The 16,251-nt window shown below is 57.7% G+C and overlaps 1 protein-coding gene across 4 annotated transcripts in view; it reads left to right on the plus strand.

Annotated features, from left to right (window-relative positions):
• Window positions 1-16,032, plus strand: part of IQSEC3 (IQ motif and Sec7 domain ArfGEF 3) — a gene marked incomplete at both ends in the record, with an annotated part of 99,687 nt that extends 83,655 nt beyond the window's left edge. The window contains 7 exons of one of the 4 annotated variants that reach the window (XM_079937863.1): window positions 2,634-2,773; window positions 3,879-4,004; window positions 5,808-5,907; window positions 6,039-6,200; window positions 9,825-9,917; window positions 12,323-12,396; window positions 15,608-16,032. In XM_079937863.1, coding sequence (XP_079793989.1) covers window positions 2,634-2,773; window positions 3,879-4,004; window positions 5,808-5,907; window positions 6,039-6,200; window positions 9,825-9,917; window positions 12,323-12,396; window positions 15,608-15,997 — 1,085 coding nt within the window. Of the gene's footprint in view, window positions 1-2,633; window positions 2,774-3,878; window positions 4,005-5,807; window positions 5,908-6,038; window positions 6,201-9,824; window positions 9,918-12,322; window positions 12,397-12,454; window positions 12,530-15,607 lie in introns of those variants that run through there. The other 3 variants (XM_079937864.1, XM_079937865.1, XM_079937866.1) reach the window with 3 other exon arrangements.
• Between the last annotated feature and the right edge of the window lie 219 nt (window positions 16,033-16,251).

Genomic DNA, 16,251 nt, shown 5'->3' on the forward strand with positions numbered 1-16,251 from the left:
AGTTTCATCATCTCCGTAAGTCAAATCCTTGAGCTGTATACCTTAAACCTACACAGTACTGTATATCAATTGTATAGCAATAAAACTGGAAGAAACAGAAAAGAAAATCAGTTGGTACTTTCAGCTGTATCCAGTTGTTGGTTAACTCACAGATAGACCCGATAATTTAATATTCACAAAATATTTAACCTCAAATAGTAATTGCAGATCAAATTATTTGTACAGACTCCTTTGCGTCCCTACTGGTAAAGTGTTAAAAATTCTGTAAAGTGTAGAAGTTCTGCCCCATCTGGCAACTGCCTGGACATCTTCGCATACGCTTGTATTATTTTGGAAAACTGCGTACATATACTCCAATGTACAATATCTCTAATTAGAATTTATCTTCAGGTGGGAACTCCTCTTAAATATTGTATCTGATCATTTTCCCTCTCCATTTTCCATACTCTCCTCTGGAACTCCTAGTATTCAGGGGGTAGAACTCCCAGTTTGAGCCTCTGATCGTTAGAGCTCTCTATCTGCCATCTTTGGCTTCTTGTTTGACTTTCTTGAAGATGTCGCTCAGCTTTATCTTTCAAATCTCCTACTAAGTTTTCGTTTCTGCTATCTTATTTTTCACTTTCAATAACTCTTTTTTGCTAAGTGCTCCTCTCCTATAGCATTTTGTTCCTGTTTTGTAGATGCAGTATCTTCTTACGCATCTCTGAAGGTATGGTGTTTTTTCTGATAAAACTTGGTTGTCCGTCCAGATTTAACAGTGAACCACTAAAAGGCTGATTAAAACTCTGAGCGTGTATGGGGCTGCTGACTGATGGACATTCTCACAGCAAGATTTAGCTGAGCTGTTTCACTGGGAGACCTGACTGCAGATTCTTTAGATATTTTCTCTTGTGCTGGTTGCTCCTTCAAAAGAGAAATGTCCAGTCTGTTGCCCAGAGGGTATGAGTCTGTCTGCCGGTATTCCGAGATCTTTGTGGGAAATGGGTTGAGAGGGTCTCCTAATACGTAGATATCATCTCCATCCCCCAGTTTTCAGCACAGACTCCCACCCTTGGCTGGGCTTGGGGTCCCCCAGCCCAGAGTTCCTGGTTCATCCCTTCCAGAGGATGAAGCCTCCATCAGAAGACTGGGGTGGAGGAAGGGGCGGGGATGTCTAGTTGCCTTTTAAACTGATTTTCAACTGGCTTTCCTGTTTCGAGCCCAACCTCACCTCCACCTCCAGGGGCTGCACCAACTCCAGAGCGCTTGGTGCTTCTGAGCCTCCTAACCTCTCTGCTGGCTTCTGTGTCTTCTTTCCCAGGTTTGCTGATCCATGTACTCATTCACCCACTTCCAGGTCCCCTGGTGCCACTGCCTCTTCCCCCGTCTCTGCCTTTAAAAAAAAAAATTCCCTTTTCTAGGGCATTCAGAAGGAGCAGAGGGGGGTGCAACCTGCCGTCTTTACCTGGGAGCCCCGTGTGCTCAGTCCCTGGCCTGCTCTTTCTTGCCCCCAGCCTGGCTTCTTCCAGGCCCCTGGGTGCCCGACTTTCAGAACCAAACTCAGATGTGGGAGAAACAGAGTCAATACAGAGGGCCGCTCACAGAAGGTGTAATGTCCTCTCGGCACTTAGGAAAACTCCTTGGAGAGCACTTGCCCAAGATGTTTTATTTTATTTTATTTATTTATTTTTTGCGGTACGCGGGCCTCTCACTGTTGTGGCCTCTCCCATTGCGGAGCACAGGCTCCGGACGCGCAGGCTCAGCGGCCATGGCTCACGGGCCCAGCCGCTCCGCGGCATGTGGGATCTTCCCAGACCAGGGCATGAACCCATGTCCCCTGCATTGGCAGGCGGACTCTCAACCACTGCGCCACCAGGGAAGCCCAAGATGTTTTATTTTTAATTTTTCCCTCTTAAAAAAAAGGAGTGTATAATCATTAAAGAAAGATTTAGAAAAAGTAGAAAGAAGACTTTTTTTTTTTTATTGCCTCTGTTTCTACCTTCTGGGGAAAGTTGTTTTCGTGTTGGTATATTTCCTGCTGGTATTTCTTGCTACCAGAGTCTGAAGGTCACTGTGAAGTGGGAGATGGGTGGCGGTCTCCTCACAGCACCACCACGGGGGCTTCCCTCCTCTCCTTCACTTAATGTCTCACTACCCACCCACCACCGCCACCCCGTGCTCCCAGCGAGGGGAGAATCTTGTCACCACTCAACAACTAATCGCTGAGCTCCATGCTCCCTACCGGAGGGGAGGGGAGGGCCTGAAGACCGACACAGCGATGCTTGGCGATGCTCCTGGCGGGGCTGGGGTGGAGGTTGTTAAGACGGGAGAACCGGGGGAGCAAAGGCAGGACCACAGAGGCCGCGTTCAGAGATGGGGAAGGAGGCCTGGGAGGGGGGAGCGGAAGCTCTGGCTATGGAACAGCAGGAGGGGGCGCTGGGGGCATGTGCTGGGCCCTAGGGTAGTAGCTCCGGTGCCTGGCGAAGGAGTTCATCCCTACTTTAGCGGGTATGGGGAGCCAGCCACTGAAGGCTTCGGAGCGAGGACAGGACAGAATCAAGGCCATTCTTGGGGAGTGGCAGTCAGGTAGGGGGCGCCCCCTCTCTGGCTCCAGGCCCCTGACACCCCTCCCCTTCCCCGTTCCATGGCCGTAGGTGTGGATGACGGGGCTGACATCCCCAGGGAGCTGGTGGTCGGCATCTACGAAAGGATTCAGCAGAAGGAGCTCAAGTCGAACGAGGACCACGTCACGTATGTCACCAAGGTGGAGAAGTCCATCGTGGGCATGAAGACAGTAAGTGCCCACCACAGAGCAGCGCTCACTGCGGGGCATCATCTCCCCTCCCGGGGCCGCAGAGGCCCTGTCTCCGTCTCCTTCCCTTTCCTTCTTCCTGGCATCCCTCCGCATCTTTCAGAAACGTGTTCCCCTTCTTCGCTCGCTTGTAGTTACTGTATCCAGTGCCTCCGTGTGCTCTGCGGGGCACCCTCTTCCTTCCACCTGCCCGATTTCCTCATCGCTCCCTGCGACCGGCTCCTGCGGCGGGAGAGATTGGAGTGAAATACTGAGAAAGGCTGCCGGGTGCTCTAGGGTCGAAGCATCTGGATGGCCAGATGGGGAGGTTTGGGGTGGTACGGGTGCTGGACATCCTGGATGGTCCTACTGAGTAGGAGGCAGGAGATGGGCTAGAGCAGGCTCTAGACGTGGGTTCTCAAGTCCTTGGGGTGGCCCCTGAGTTGTAGCCCGTGGGGCAGTTTGCAGCGTTTACCAAGTTTGCAATGATTTTCAGGGAGCATCCTCTGTAGACATCAGCAGGGGCTCTGTATACTGTAGACATAAAGGTCCTGGCCTCCATCGCCCTAACCCTAACCTCCCCAAATTCTTGGCTCAGGGAGCAGTTTGGGGACCTCGTCTGAGGCTCTGTGCTGGACGCTTCCGCCCAGTCGTGCGGGGCTGGCCTTTTCTGGCTGGAGCCTGCTGTGCTGAGGTCAGAGCCTCTGTCAGGTTTGCGGACGCCCCCTGAGGGGGCTGTTTCACACACAGGAGCAGATTCGCGGTGTCCCCGGGACCCCTCCCTCTTGCACACTGGTGCTTGGGTGTGCAGCAGAGGAGAGGCACAGCCCGAAGGCCTCGGAGGGACGGAGCGCACAGCCCGAAGGCTCTTTTCGATTTCTTTTCCCTCCCTGCCTTTTATCTGCTCACTGCGTCCAGCACTGTGAAGCCCTCTGGCCCAGCCCTGCTCCCTAAGGAGGCGGAGGAAGGGGAGAGAGCCCGGGGGAGGAAAGAGGGAGGTCAGGGCCAACCTGGGCCTGCATCTGCTCTTCTGCAAAGTGGGCGCTGGGGGCAGGAGGGCTGCGACCTCGGCGGCTCCCCCGGCTGTGAGCACTGTGCCCCGGCCCAGGTGCTGTCAGAGCCCCATCGCCGCCTGGTCTGCTGCAGCCGGCTCTTCGAGGTGACGGATGTGAACAAGCTGCAGAAGCAGGCCGCACACCAGAGGGAGGTGTTCCTCTTCAACGACCTGCTGGTGGTGAGTGGGGACCCCCAGAGGCCCCGAGGGCACCCTGCCCCCTAGGATGCCACGATGCTGCATACCCAGTGGCTGATTTTCCATGTGGGTGTGAGGCAGTCCAGGCAGATATGATCCCTCCTACTTTGTTAGTTATGAAGCCGAGGCACAGAGAGGTTCATGGTTCCCGGGTCCTGGTGCGAATGGATTAGGTCCCAGAGCCTCTGCATCCCCCTCATTGTGGGGAACCTGGGGCTGGAGGGTACAGGGCTGCACATCCGTCCCACAGCCTGGGAAGTGCAGGAGGCCTGAGGGGGCCCACACTGTCCCTGGGCCCAGGGGGGATGCTGGTGTGCGTGTGGGCGTGTGTGTGCGTGTGGGCGTGTGTGTGTGTGTGCACGCGCGCGCACACGTCTGTGGGGTGCTCGGCCTTTGCTCTTTGAACACAGGTATCGATACAACAAATATTTAATGAGTACCAACTATGTCCCAGGCAGTGTTCTAAGTGCTGGGAAGCAGAGTGAACAGGGTCTGGCTTCTTTTCCTCAAACCCCATACCTTCTCCATCCACAAGTCATACTGGCACTACCTCGAAAATTGTCCCAAATCCAACGCTCCCCGCCTGAGGTCCACCTCCGCGGAGTGAGCATCGCCAGCTCCCAGACCTCACCTCCCTCCACGCCTCTCCTCTGCCGCCCGCCCCCTGCCCCACCAGCTGCCTCCCCAGGCCAACTCGGGGCTCCGTCCGTCTCAGGCCTTAATCTTGTGGCTCCATCGTCTGCTTGAAAAGCTCCCCAGACCTTGCACGACCCCCTGCCTCTCCTCATTCGGTGCAGATGCTCTCCCCCCACCTCACAGGTGGCCTGCCCACCCACCGCCTTGTCCTGACCCTACTTCTTCTTCAAAACACCTACCAGTTTCTGCAGTTACCCTATGTATCTGTGTCTCCACGTTGCTTTTTGGCTTACTATGCGATGGTGGATTGATCCATTGATTGATTTATGGACCCTGAGGGTCCTCCTCCCCGGAGGGAGGCACCCTGAGGCCGGGCTCCCCCGTCCTCTCCTGTGTCTCAGAGCCCAGCTCAGAAGGTGCTGAAGAAACATTTGTACACCCAGCAACTGCTACCTCAGCTTGCGTTTCAGGAGACAAGGGAGGTAGAAAATAATTAAGAAGACAAACAAGATGATATCAAACCGGGGGAAGGTGCCATGAAGACAACCAAGCCGGGTGATAGGTTGGAGTAGCTGGTGCTAAGGTGGATTTTTTTTTCCTCTTCTTTTGTTTTTGTTTGTTGTAAAGGCTGGTCAGGGAAGGAATCTCTAAGGAGGCAGCATTTGAGTTAAGATCTAAGTAATGAGAGTAACCCAACCACGCAAGAAGCTGCAGGGCGAGCTGTGGAAGGAAATAGCAGGTGCAAAGGCCCTGTGGTAGGACTGAGCCTGCCCCGTTCAAGCTACAGAAAGGGCAGCACGGACTGAACATAAAGCCAGAGTAAGGCAGGGACCAGACTAGGTGGGGCTTACAAACCAGGGCACGAAGCGTGGACTGGCCTCTAAGTGCTGTGGGAATGGCCACTGGAGCATTTTGTGCAGTGAAGACTGTATTTTGATACTGTGTCTGTACATATGTATGTGTGTGTACACGTGTGTATATGTGTGTGAATGTATCCTAAGTGCGTAAGTGGGCATGTGTGTGCATGTCTCTTTTTGGGTGTTTACTTGTGTTCACAAGAGCCCTGGGTGTTCACTCATCCAGGTGTGTAAGGCACGTTTATACACATGCACACCTGTCAGTGCACGGCTGTTCCCCTGTCTTGGACAGATTCTCAAACTGTGCCCCAAGAAGAAGAGCTCCTCCACGTATACCTTCTGCAAGTCCGTGGGCCTCCTGGGCATGCAGTTCCACCTCTTTGAGAACGAGTGTAAGTCTCGGTCACCCGTGGATGTGGCAGAGGGCGGGGGGTGCAGGGGAGGGGGAGGGGCAGGCGCTCCAGAGGCCCCCTCCTCACCTGCAGCTGCTCACGGCCTGTGGGGCCTGGGGTCTGGTTTCCAGATTACTCTCACGGCATCACACTGGTGACCCCGCTCTCGGGCTCCGAGAAGAAGCAGGTGCTGCACTTCTGCGCCCTGGGTTTGGACGAAATGCGGAAGTTTGTGGAGGACCTGAAGGAGTCCATTGCGGAGGTGACGGAGCTGGAGCAGATCCGGATAGAGTGTAAGGACGCGGTGACCCCAGAGCCTCCGTGCGGCTTGGCTCCGGTCAGCGGGAGCAGGGTTGCTTGCAGACAGACACTCCCTGCACCCCTGCGGAGGGTGTGTGGGCGAGCCAGGCCCCTCCTGCCCTCCAGAGCCCTCCCTGCCTCAGCCCCACGGCACCATCATGGCTGATGGACACCTCACAGCTAAGGCGAGGTACCTGAGCGTGTACACATGCGTGTGCACATGTAGCCAGGCCGTGGGGCGGCGTGTGGGCCCCTCGGAACGGAGAACTCTGCTGGGTTTGACCAGGACCAGCGAGCCAGCCGGCCCTAAAGGCGGGCTTGCAAACCGAGGAGGTCCGGGCCTGGAGCACTTCTTCCCACCCAACCTCCCTGGCAGCCTCCTCCCCTGACCCAGTCCAGATTCACACGTCACACCCGGTTGTTTCATGGTTTTCATCTCTTCTAACCTAGAATAGCCCCCCACTTAATTTTTTCATAACGTCATCTCCTTGAAGAGTCCAGTCTGGCTTTCTGACTGTCCCTCATCTTGGAGTTGTCTTTCTGGCCTCCAAGGAGAGCCTCGGTTCCCGATTTCTCCCGTTCAGGTACTGTAGACAATCTCTGCGCCTCTTCATCTGTCCCGGTGGTTTACTGGTCACCTCTTGGTTCAAGAAAAGAGCAGTGACGCCCTGTGGTCTCTGCCCACCTGCAAGCTTTCCTGGTGAAGTATTGCAGCGGCTTCAAAGAGCCTTTACAGGAAAATTAAGTAAGAATGGATTCAGAAACTAAAACAGAAAATAAAGACAGACTCCAGGTCTGCCTTACATGGCCACTTAGTTGAAAAGTATTTCTAAATTGGTATAAAGCCCTTGGGCAGGAGGAAAGGCGGTGGGAGTTTCTGAGCACGGGCCGACGCGCCAGGGCGGTGCTATTTCATCAGCATCTTTGGCGCACCTACTGTGTGCCAGGTGGTTTGTTGAGGTGTTCACGGGGAGGCTGCAAGGCAGCTGTTGGCCCCCACTTCACGGATGGGACTCAGAGCGGTTAAGGGATGCGTCTAAGGTGCATGTTAGAAGCGGAGGATCTGGCCGTTGCAGTGACGTCTGATTCTAAGGTTCATGTACTTTCCACCCTGAATATGAGAGGGCAGCTTCTGTTATAATTTCCTAAGGAAACAACGAAATCAGGTTAAAACAAAAACTCACCAGGGACTTCCCTGGTGGCGCAGTGGTTGAGAATCCACCTGTCAATGCAGGGGACACGGGTTCGAACCCTGGTCTGGAAGGATCCCACATGCTGAGGAGCAACTAAGCCCGTGCGCCACAACTACTGAGGCTGCGCTCTAGAGCCCGCGAGCCACAACTACTGAAGCTCGCACGCCTAGAGCCCGTGCTCTGCAACAAGATAAGCCACCGCAATGAGAAGCCCGTGCACCGCAACGAAGAGTAGCCCCCGTTCGCCGCAACTAGAGGAAGCCTGTGCGCAGCAACGAAGACCCAATGCAGCCAAAAATAAATAAATTAAATTTTAAAAAAACCACCTCACCAGACCAGACTGTGAAACTAACTCAGTATCACCTGGTACAGGGAGGGTGTAAATTCCCCTTCTGCTCTCCGTTGGCGATGTGAGTTCAGGGGTGTAACAGACAGACTCTTTTCAATGCCACCTTTGCTGTTGATCTAGAACATTCTCAGAGACACACCCTCTTGTCAGTATGTCCTAGATGGGTCCGCACAGCCGCGGAGCACAGAGCCCATGGGTGGGCACCAGCATGGCTGCCAGAAGTCCCTTTCCCCATCAGCCTGGGAGCAGCACGTCCTGCCCCTCCAAGTACTAAGGAGGAGATGTCGCCAAGATCCGTGTGCTGAGGGCAGGAGAGCAGGGACCAGGCTCATGTCTGGAGAGAAAGGGAAGAAAGCTGAGGAAAGAGGAAGGGCTGCTCAGAGAGGCAGGGAAAAAGGAAGTAGAAAACAGGAAAAAGTAGCCACAGCTCCCGTTTCTCGAGCACCTACTACGTGCCCACACTGGGCTGAATGCCGAGCCTATTGTATGAACTGTTGCTACATCTTTCCAGGAGGTGAGAATTATTATCTTCATGTTGCAAATAAGGAAACTGAGTCTAACAGAACTTCAGGAAGTTGTCCAAATTCACGCAGTCATTGACAGGACAAGACTGGCACCCAGGTTCCTCGGATGCCCTGCTTGTAATTACAGCGCTAACTTCTCCAAAGCCAAGACAGCCCCTCTGGGGAGAGAGAGCCACTCTCACTTCAGTAAAAATATTGAGTATTGCTTGATGGTGTGACTCGGGCAATCGGCACAAATGGTTCTGGTTTGGGGTTTGCAGGCCGGTGCCCCCAGATTACAGACGACTAGACAGGCAGAAAATGGGACCCACGAGAGTAGCTTTAATACAAGGAACTTGAGTGATGTCTCCTGGAAAAGAGGAACGGAGGAGAGATTTAATAACGGCTGTCAAATCTCCGAGGAGGGTAACTGGCCGTTCTCCAGCACCACCGAGAAAAGACAGAAGGAACAGGTTTACGGTCTAGAGAGAGGAGTTAAAGCCGAGTAGCCAGACAGACCTCTGCCGGGGCCCCTGGGCGACTGGGGCCTCCTCCTCGGGGGAGCTCAGCCAGCTGGCTGGACGGCACCAGCGGTGCTGAGGCTGCTACACCACGTGAGCCTTTGATGTCGTCACAGGAGCTGATATTTACTGAGCCCTGCAGCACCCAGGCCTTGTTCTAAGTGCCTTAATGTCTTTCCTCCTGTGATCCTCTTTTTTTTTTTAATACATTTATTTATTTATCTTTTATTTTTGTCTGCGTTGTGTCTTCGTTGCTGCGCATGGGCTTTCTCTAGTTGCGGCGAGCGGGGGCTACTCTTCGTTGCGGTGCACGAGCTTCTCATTGCGGAGCACAGGCTCTCAGCACGCAGGCTTCAGTAGTTGCAGCATACGGGCTCAGTAGTTGTGGCGCATGGGCTCAGTTGCTCCGTGGCATGTGGGATCTTCCCGGACCAGGGCTCGAACCCGTGTCCCCTGCATCAGCAAGCGGATTCTCAACCACTGTGCCACCAGGGAAGTCCCCTCCTGTGATGCTCTTAATGACACTCTGAAGTGGACACTGCAGTCCTCTTAAAGGAGGCACAGAGAGGATAAGTAACCTGCCTGAAGCCACACAGCCAGGCAGCATCAGAGCCAGGATGCAGCCCCAGGCTGTCGCCTCCCTCTTATCAACCTCTTGCACCTCCTCTCTGGCTGCCAGAACAGGCGCTGCCAGCCCCGGCACTGAGGCTGACGTGGCGTAGCTGCCGCGTGTTTGGGAGCCCCTCGTCCTCCTCCTGCCCTTGTCTCACGTCTCCTCTCCCCTGTGTGCTGGAGGTCGGGGTTTCATTGAGGCTGACGTGGCGTGGGTGCCGTGTGTTTGGGAGCCCCTCGTCCTCCTCCTGCCCTTGTCTCACGTCTCCTCCCCCCTCTGTGTGCTGGAGGTCGGCCCTCCTCCTGCCCTTGTCTCACGTCTCCTCCCCCCTCTGTGTGCTGGAGGTCGGTCCCCCTCCTGCCCTTGTCTCACGTCTCCTCCCCCCTGTGTGCTGGAGGTCAGGGTTTCTGTCCATTCACGAGCCTCTCGGTTCCCCAGGGGAGCTGGAGAAGCAGCAAGGAACGAAGACCCTCTCGTTCAAGGCCGGGGGAGCCCAGGGGGAGCCACGGTCGAAGCAGGGATCGCCCACAGGTGAGCTCCAGACCTGCGGCCCTGGTCCACGTGCAGGCCACTCAGCGACCCTGGCCTTGGGGTCCTGGGGATTCGGGTGAGGGAAAGGCTCGTTTCCGTGGCCTCATCTGCTGGGTCTTTAGCAGTGAGACTGAGGAGGAAGGTGAGAGAGAAACGTGTCCACTTAGAAGGGTCACTGTTCCCCCGGAGGCATCAGGCTCAGGGCCCCAGTGCCCACCTGTTCCCTCCGCACACCGGGGGTTAGGGCTGTGGGAAAGGGAAGCCACGTGAGGAAAAAGTGCCGTGTCTGTGGCTGGGAGCAGGTGAGAAGGCAGGTGGCCAGAAGGGTCTGGAAATCTTGATCTGCCCCATCAAGACCTTCCCCTAATGAGCCAACATCACTCTCTAATCCCAGGCCCGAGTCAGCACCCCGAAACCCAGATGAACCCTCAAACCCAATTTCTCAAATGATTTCTTCAAGTTGAATTTTCACTCCAGAGAAGTCAAGCCAGCTTCAGATTTTGTATCACCTTTGGCCACATTCTCTAGACCCGCTCCCACTGCCCCCTCCTACCTTCCCCCCTCCCCCCAACCTGCAGGGAGACAGGAAGAGTTGTCTCCACCCCTCACCGCCCCACCCCTGCTCCATCTGCCCCAAACAGAAAAGAATTAGGAGAGGTGGCAAGAGAATTAAATCCCATCCCAGCAAACCCCAGCGAACCATCCAGAGCTGTTCACTAATTAATTCAGTCGTTTATTCCTACATTTAATGAACACTTACTGAGTGCCTGCTGTGCGCCTCGTGCTAAGCCCTGGAAAGCCAGGGTCCCAGCAAGACGTCAGCTTGCGCTGAGACACTCCAGTGGGCTCCATGCTGGTTCCAAACCCCCGTTGCGGCCGTGGCGCCGAGATGCTGTATCAGCATCACAGGACTGGTCACGCCAGCTGGCAGAGGAGATTTGTTTTCCAAGCAAGACTCGGGGCTCTTTTAGCTCATGGAGACCCTCGCTGTGGTGTCTCCTCGGTGTATGGGTCTGACCTGCCACCATGTGTTCGTAATTCTCCACCTGCCCTGGTTTTCAGCTGGCCCTTCATTTCTTTCTTTCCTTTCTTTCTTTCTTCCTTCCTTTCTTTTTCTTTCTTCCTTTCCTCCTTCCTTCCTTCTTTCTTTCCTTCTTTCCTTCTTCCTTCCTTTCTTTATAAATTTATATTATTTATTTATTTTGGGCTGCGTTGGGTCTTCATTGCTGCATGCGGGCTTTCTCTAGTTGCAGCAAGCGGGGGCTACTCTTTGCTGCGGTGCGCGGGCTTCTCATTGCGGTGGCTTCTCTTGTTGCGGAGCACGGGCTCTAGGCGCGTGGGCTTCAGTAGTTGTGGCACACGGGCTTAGTTGCTCCGTGGCATGTGGGATCTTCCTGGACCAGGGCTCGAACCCGTGTCCCCTGCATTGGCAGGCGGATTCTTAACCGCTACGCCACCAAGGAAGTCCTGGCCCTTTATTTCTACAAGGTCAGAGTACACGCTTGTTTTCACAGCTGTGTAATAGAGTCAAACCTCAGCTGTGATTGATTCCCGGACACCCTGCCCCACTCCACTCTCTGCAGCCCAGCCTGCCTCTTTGGGAAGCTGCAGCCCCTGGCCAGGCCCTGATGTGTATCTCCGGGGCCTTGTCCATCAGTTCCCTCCCCAGCTTCCTCTTGTGCTACAGAAAGCAGAGGGATGTGCACAGCAAGGGAACTAGCACCCTCCCCAGGGGTGTGAGAAATCAGAGGGGCCCCGGCCGAGGGCTCTGGAGTGCCTGCTGGGGGTAGGGGTGGGAGTCAGGGGTGACTGAGCCAGAAGAAATCATCACGCTGTCCCCGGGTGTCTGCAGGGCCCCTGGTGCTGTGCCAGGCCCATCAGGAGGCCCTGGTAGCCGTCAGAGCCATTAGCAGCTCTTCGTGCCAGGCCCTGCCCTGCGGCTCGTGCACGTGAACCCTCACCGCTCAGCTAAGGAGCAGGAACAGGAAAGGAACGCGGCCCCTCCCTCTCGGAGCCTGTGCCACAGACACAGAGGAGCCCCCTTTTGCTCTGGGAACCGAGAACCAAGGCCTCCTCACAACCAACCTGCACAGTCCGTATGGGGCGCTCTGACTATGGGTAAAGGAGACTCCACAATACCCAGCAGGGAAAAACGTCAGAGACCTTCTAGTCCATGAGGGCCCAGAGAGGTGTAGCATCTTGCCCAAGGTCACACAGCTAGTATGTGGCAGAGCTGGGCAAGACACCCAGTCCACTGCCCCCGGAGTGGTGGGGGTCCTGGAGCCTCCGGCCGCCGCACTGAATTGCAGGGAGGCTTGGTTGGGGGCTGCGGGGCGGCGGAGACAGGGCTTTGTGCGGGGACGGGGCCAGGTGGAGAGTGAGCCCTGTGCTCTTTGCATTCAAAGCCAAAAGGGAAGCGGCACCGGCAGAGAAGGCGGCGGAGAGCACGGCGGAGGTGAGTGGAGGCCTGGTTGCCCAGGTGAGTGAGTCTGTGCCCCCTGCCCTCCTCTCACTGTCTCTGTTGTTTCTCTTCTCAGGTTTTAATCAATGCCTCCCCAGCCCGACTCACCATTTTACCAATTTCAAGAGATACAATTAAAAGTTACTGCTAGCCTGGGTAATACCACTCTTCCAGCACCTAATCAAGCCACAGTGCCCCCTCCCATTCCCCAGCCCGCCCTCCCCGCCGAGCCCCCCAGGCCGAGCTCCCACACTAATGCGTGCAGATAAAGTCCCCAATGCCCCCATCGCATCCCTCCCGCAGTCCCCCGAATCTGCCGCCCCACACACTGCCGTGGTCCTGATGCTCCCGTATCAGAGACCAAGGTTCCCTCCTCCACATCTTGCCAGCCTCTATAGCAGGGAGCTTGGCCCCTTCGGAATCACCCCTTAGGTCTGTTGCCCGAGTGAGCACGGCGGGGCGGACCCTGCCCTCCTGGATGCCTCTGGGGAAAGTGGAGGCGGCTGGGAGGGTACAGTTTCCTCCCAGGACAGCTGGTCCATCTGGAAAGCTGGCCACGGGGTGGGATGTGCAGGAGGAGGTGAGGCGAGGTGGGGGTGGGGTTGTCTTAGGGCTTCTCCTGGAGCGGGGCGGGCGGCTGCTGCATCTGAAGACTGTCCACGTTGGAGGGAGGGGACTGGAGAAGTAGCAGCAGCAGCTGGTGCCCGCCAGCCCCCCGGCGGCCACCTGGGACGGGGCATGCAGTTGCCCCGCAGGCCTGCTGGGCCCCAGCCCTCCCCACTGGCTCCCCTCGGACCCTGGTGAGCCCCTCACTCCTTTCTGCCAGGCCTCCAGGGACCCTCACTGCTCACACAGACCCTCACTCCAAGCTGGAGGAGCCCCAACTTCGGGCTCTGAGGGAGGAGCCCTGCCCCCAGCCTAAGCTTGGGGAAGCCCCAGGACACCCCAGAAAACCGCAGCTTCTCCCCCCCGCCCCACACCTGTGTCTGGAGGAGGCACCTTCGCACGGAGGAGCTTCCTGCCCCAGCAGCTGACAAGCCCCCAGGGTGGGTATTCCATCCCCTGCCCCTCCTCTGCCCATCATGCTGCAGCTGCCCGTTCTCCAGCCTTGCAGATAAACACACGAGGTTACCAGCCCTTCCCTTCGGTTTGTTCTACCAGCCCGGCCTGTGGCTTAGCACCGCCTGCCCAGGGAGGGCCGCGATCTGGGGACCATTATCCCCTCCTCCCCGGCCCAGAGGGCCACGTGGCTATCTGCAAGGCTGCCACCCCGGCTAGTCCCGGGGCTCTGACAGCCTCTGCTCCCCTGCACAGAGGCGGCCTCACCGCCGGCCTCGGCTGGACCCTGCGCTCCCGCGTCCTCCACCCGCTCTGTCTTTGGCTGGCCGCCCGCCGGCAGGCCCTTCTCCAGCCTGTCCGAGCTGTCAGGCCTGCCACCCATGTTCCATCTTCTCTCCCTCTCTCTCCCTCTCTCTCTTCTTTCTTTCATCAGCAGGGAGGTGGGAAGGGGGTCAGAATGAGGGAATGTTCTGCTGTCACTTCCTGCTTTTCACTTACTGACCGGAGGGAGGTGCAGACAGTGGAGGGGGAGGGGGGAAGGGGAGGCGAAGAGGAGGTGCAGGGTGAGGCCAGGGCTGCGGCCACAGTGGGGCTCGGAGGGTCTGGACTGGGGCGGCCAGGCGTTTGCCTGGGGAAGGGCAGCTGTAAGGTCTGGGGGCGGAGAGCAGAAGGCCTGCCCCGCTGTCTCAGGCCACTTTCTCCCAGGGAATAGCTCAGAAGACAAGCAGGTGGGGAATGGAGCCGCACCCACCCATCCCCAGCAGCAGTGGACAGAGGCCTTCTGTCCCAGTGAGGACCACAGAGGGCTCCCCGAGAGGGAGGTGGACGCAGCCCTGCTCTTGGCCCAGCCCAGGGCTTGGCAGGGCACTGAGGGGCTCCGGGGCTCCTTTGATTGACTGGGAGGTGGGGGAAGCTCAGGCTTAGAACACACTGCTGAGGCTGGAGGCTGAGAATGGAGAGTAGAGCCTGCAGCCTGCGGAGCTTGGCGGTGGGGGCCTGTGAAAACCCAAGGGCAGAGGAACGGGGCTGGAGAGCCGAGCAGCCCACCAGGGCAGTGCCTGGACCCAGGAGGGGGCGTCCCTGAAACTGCACCTTTTGCCAGTAAATAGGGTCAGGCTTAGGGCTCTGAGATGGTTTAGGGCAGGGCCCTCCTGGTCTAGACCTGGCCATAGGATCCCCTCCCCTGCAGCCTCGGTTTCCGCCCCCCGTGCACTGAGCAGCGGGCCTGGGTCATGGTACCCAAGGGCATCCTCAGAGAGAAGGGTCTCAGCCACTCCCTGAGGGGTCCAGGTGTCGGAAGGGGATCGTGTGTCGTACCTACAGGCTGGTGAGCTGGAGGGATGAGGAATTAAACCCCTCTCCTTCCAGAATCCTCCTATTTCTTCCACCTCCCCTGCTAGCAAGAGGAGGCCAGGCTAGTTCCCAGTGCCTTCCATGGGCCACCCCCTCATGCCCCGCCCAAGGGGGAAAGATTAGAGCCCTTTCTGGGTTCCCCCTCCTGCAGCGGGACGTATTTCTCCAGGGCCCAGGTTGGGCCAGAAGGGCAGCTGGGGACCTGGCTCTGGCCCTGGCCGCTCTCGAATGTGTGGGCACAGCCCTGGGGAGTCTGGGAGGATGGGGCAGGTCCACACCACCCCTCGGGGTCCCTGGCATTCCAGGGTCTGGACACCTTTGTGATTCACAGTGATGAGAAGGCCTCCCTTAAAAAGCTGGTGGGAGGGTTAGGGGCTTGCAGAGCTCCAAGCCACCTGACTCCGGACCCTGTCCCCATGTCCGCCACACACCCCTGGGAGGCAGGGCGCAGGCAGATACCCCTGCTTTCCCAGCTCGAGGTTGGTGGGAAGGCGGGTGGGCGCCCACCTGGGGCCCAGGGCCACCCAGCAGGACCTGAGTCCATCGGTCCAGCCGCCCATCCCACAGAAGGAGCCAGGCCGCTCAGGCCGGGTAGAGCACAGCATCTCTGGACTCCACCCAGGCTCAGCGCCTCTGCCTGCCAGCTGGGTGCCCTCTGGGTGGCGGAGAGATGGGCAGCGGGCCGAGGTGAGGGCTGCGAGCCCCTGGTGGGCACAGGGGCCGGGGAAGGGGGGAAGGGAGGCCCAGGGTGGCCAGTCCTAGCAGCTGGGACTTAGTCTTGTAACATTTCACGCTTCTCTGGCTGTTTCTAAACTAGGTGTCAATTCACAACAGGCTTCAAACGTCCCAGCACTACTCCGGGCTGGGGGCCGCGAGGGGAGCGCCAGTGCCAGACCTGCAGCCTAGCCCCTCGAGGGAGCGGGCCCCTCTGCTGCCACCACCGCCGCCCACAGCCCCCGGGACCCTGGTGCAGTGCCAGCAGATTGTCAAGGTCATCGTCCTGGACCAGCCCTGCTTGGCCCGCATGGAGCCCCTGCTGAGCCAGGCCCTATCCTGCTACACCGCGTCCTCCTCCACGGCCCTGGGCAGCCCGGGCTCCCCCGTCAAGGCGGCCCACCAGCCGCCCCTGCCCCCCGCCCCGCCCCCCTACAACCACCCGCACCAGTTCTGCCCGCCTGGCTCCCTGCTGCACCGGCGCCTGGTGTAGACTCGGCAACCCCCCTACGCTGCTGTCCCGGGGGGCTGCGTCGGGGCCCCCGCTGCCCCTTCACCCGCTGCTCCCCACGCCTGGCGCGCTGCCTTCCTGGCCACTCACCACTGTCGTTTCAGAGAGAGAATCCCAGTCCCTGGCACCTGGTTTGCTTGGCCCAAGCTTCCCTTGCTCAGTTGAGCGACCCTCCCCCAAAATCTGCAGACACCCCCTCACTCTCCTGGGGCCCAACACAGCCAGGCACAGCCAGG

The sequence above is a fragment of the Stenella coeruleoalba genome (genome assembly GCF_951394435.1).
Source record: "Stenella coeruleoalba genome assembly, chromosome: 11".
NCBI lineage: Eukaryota > Metazoa > Chordata > Mammalia > Artiodactyla > Delphinidae > Stenella > Stenella coeruleoalba.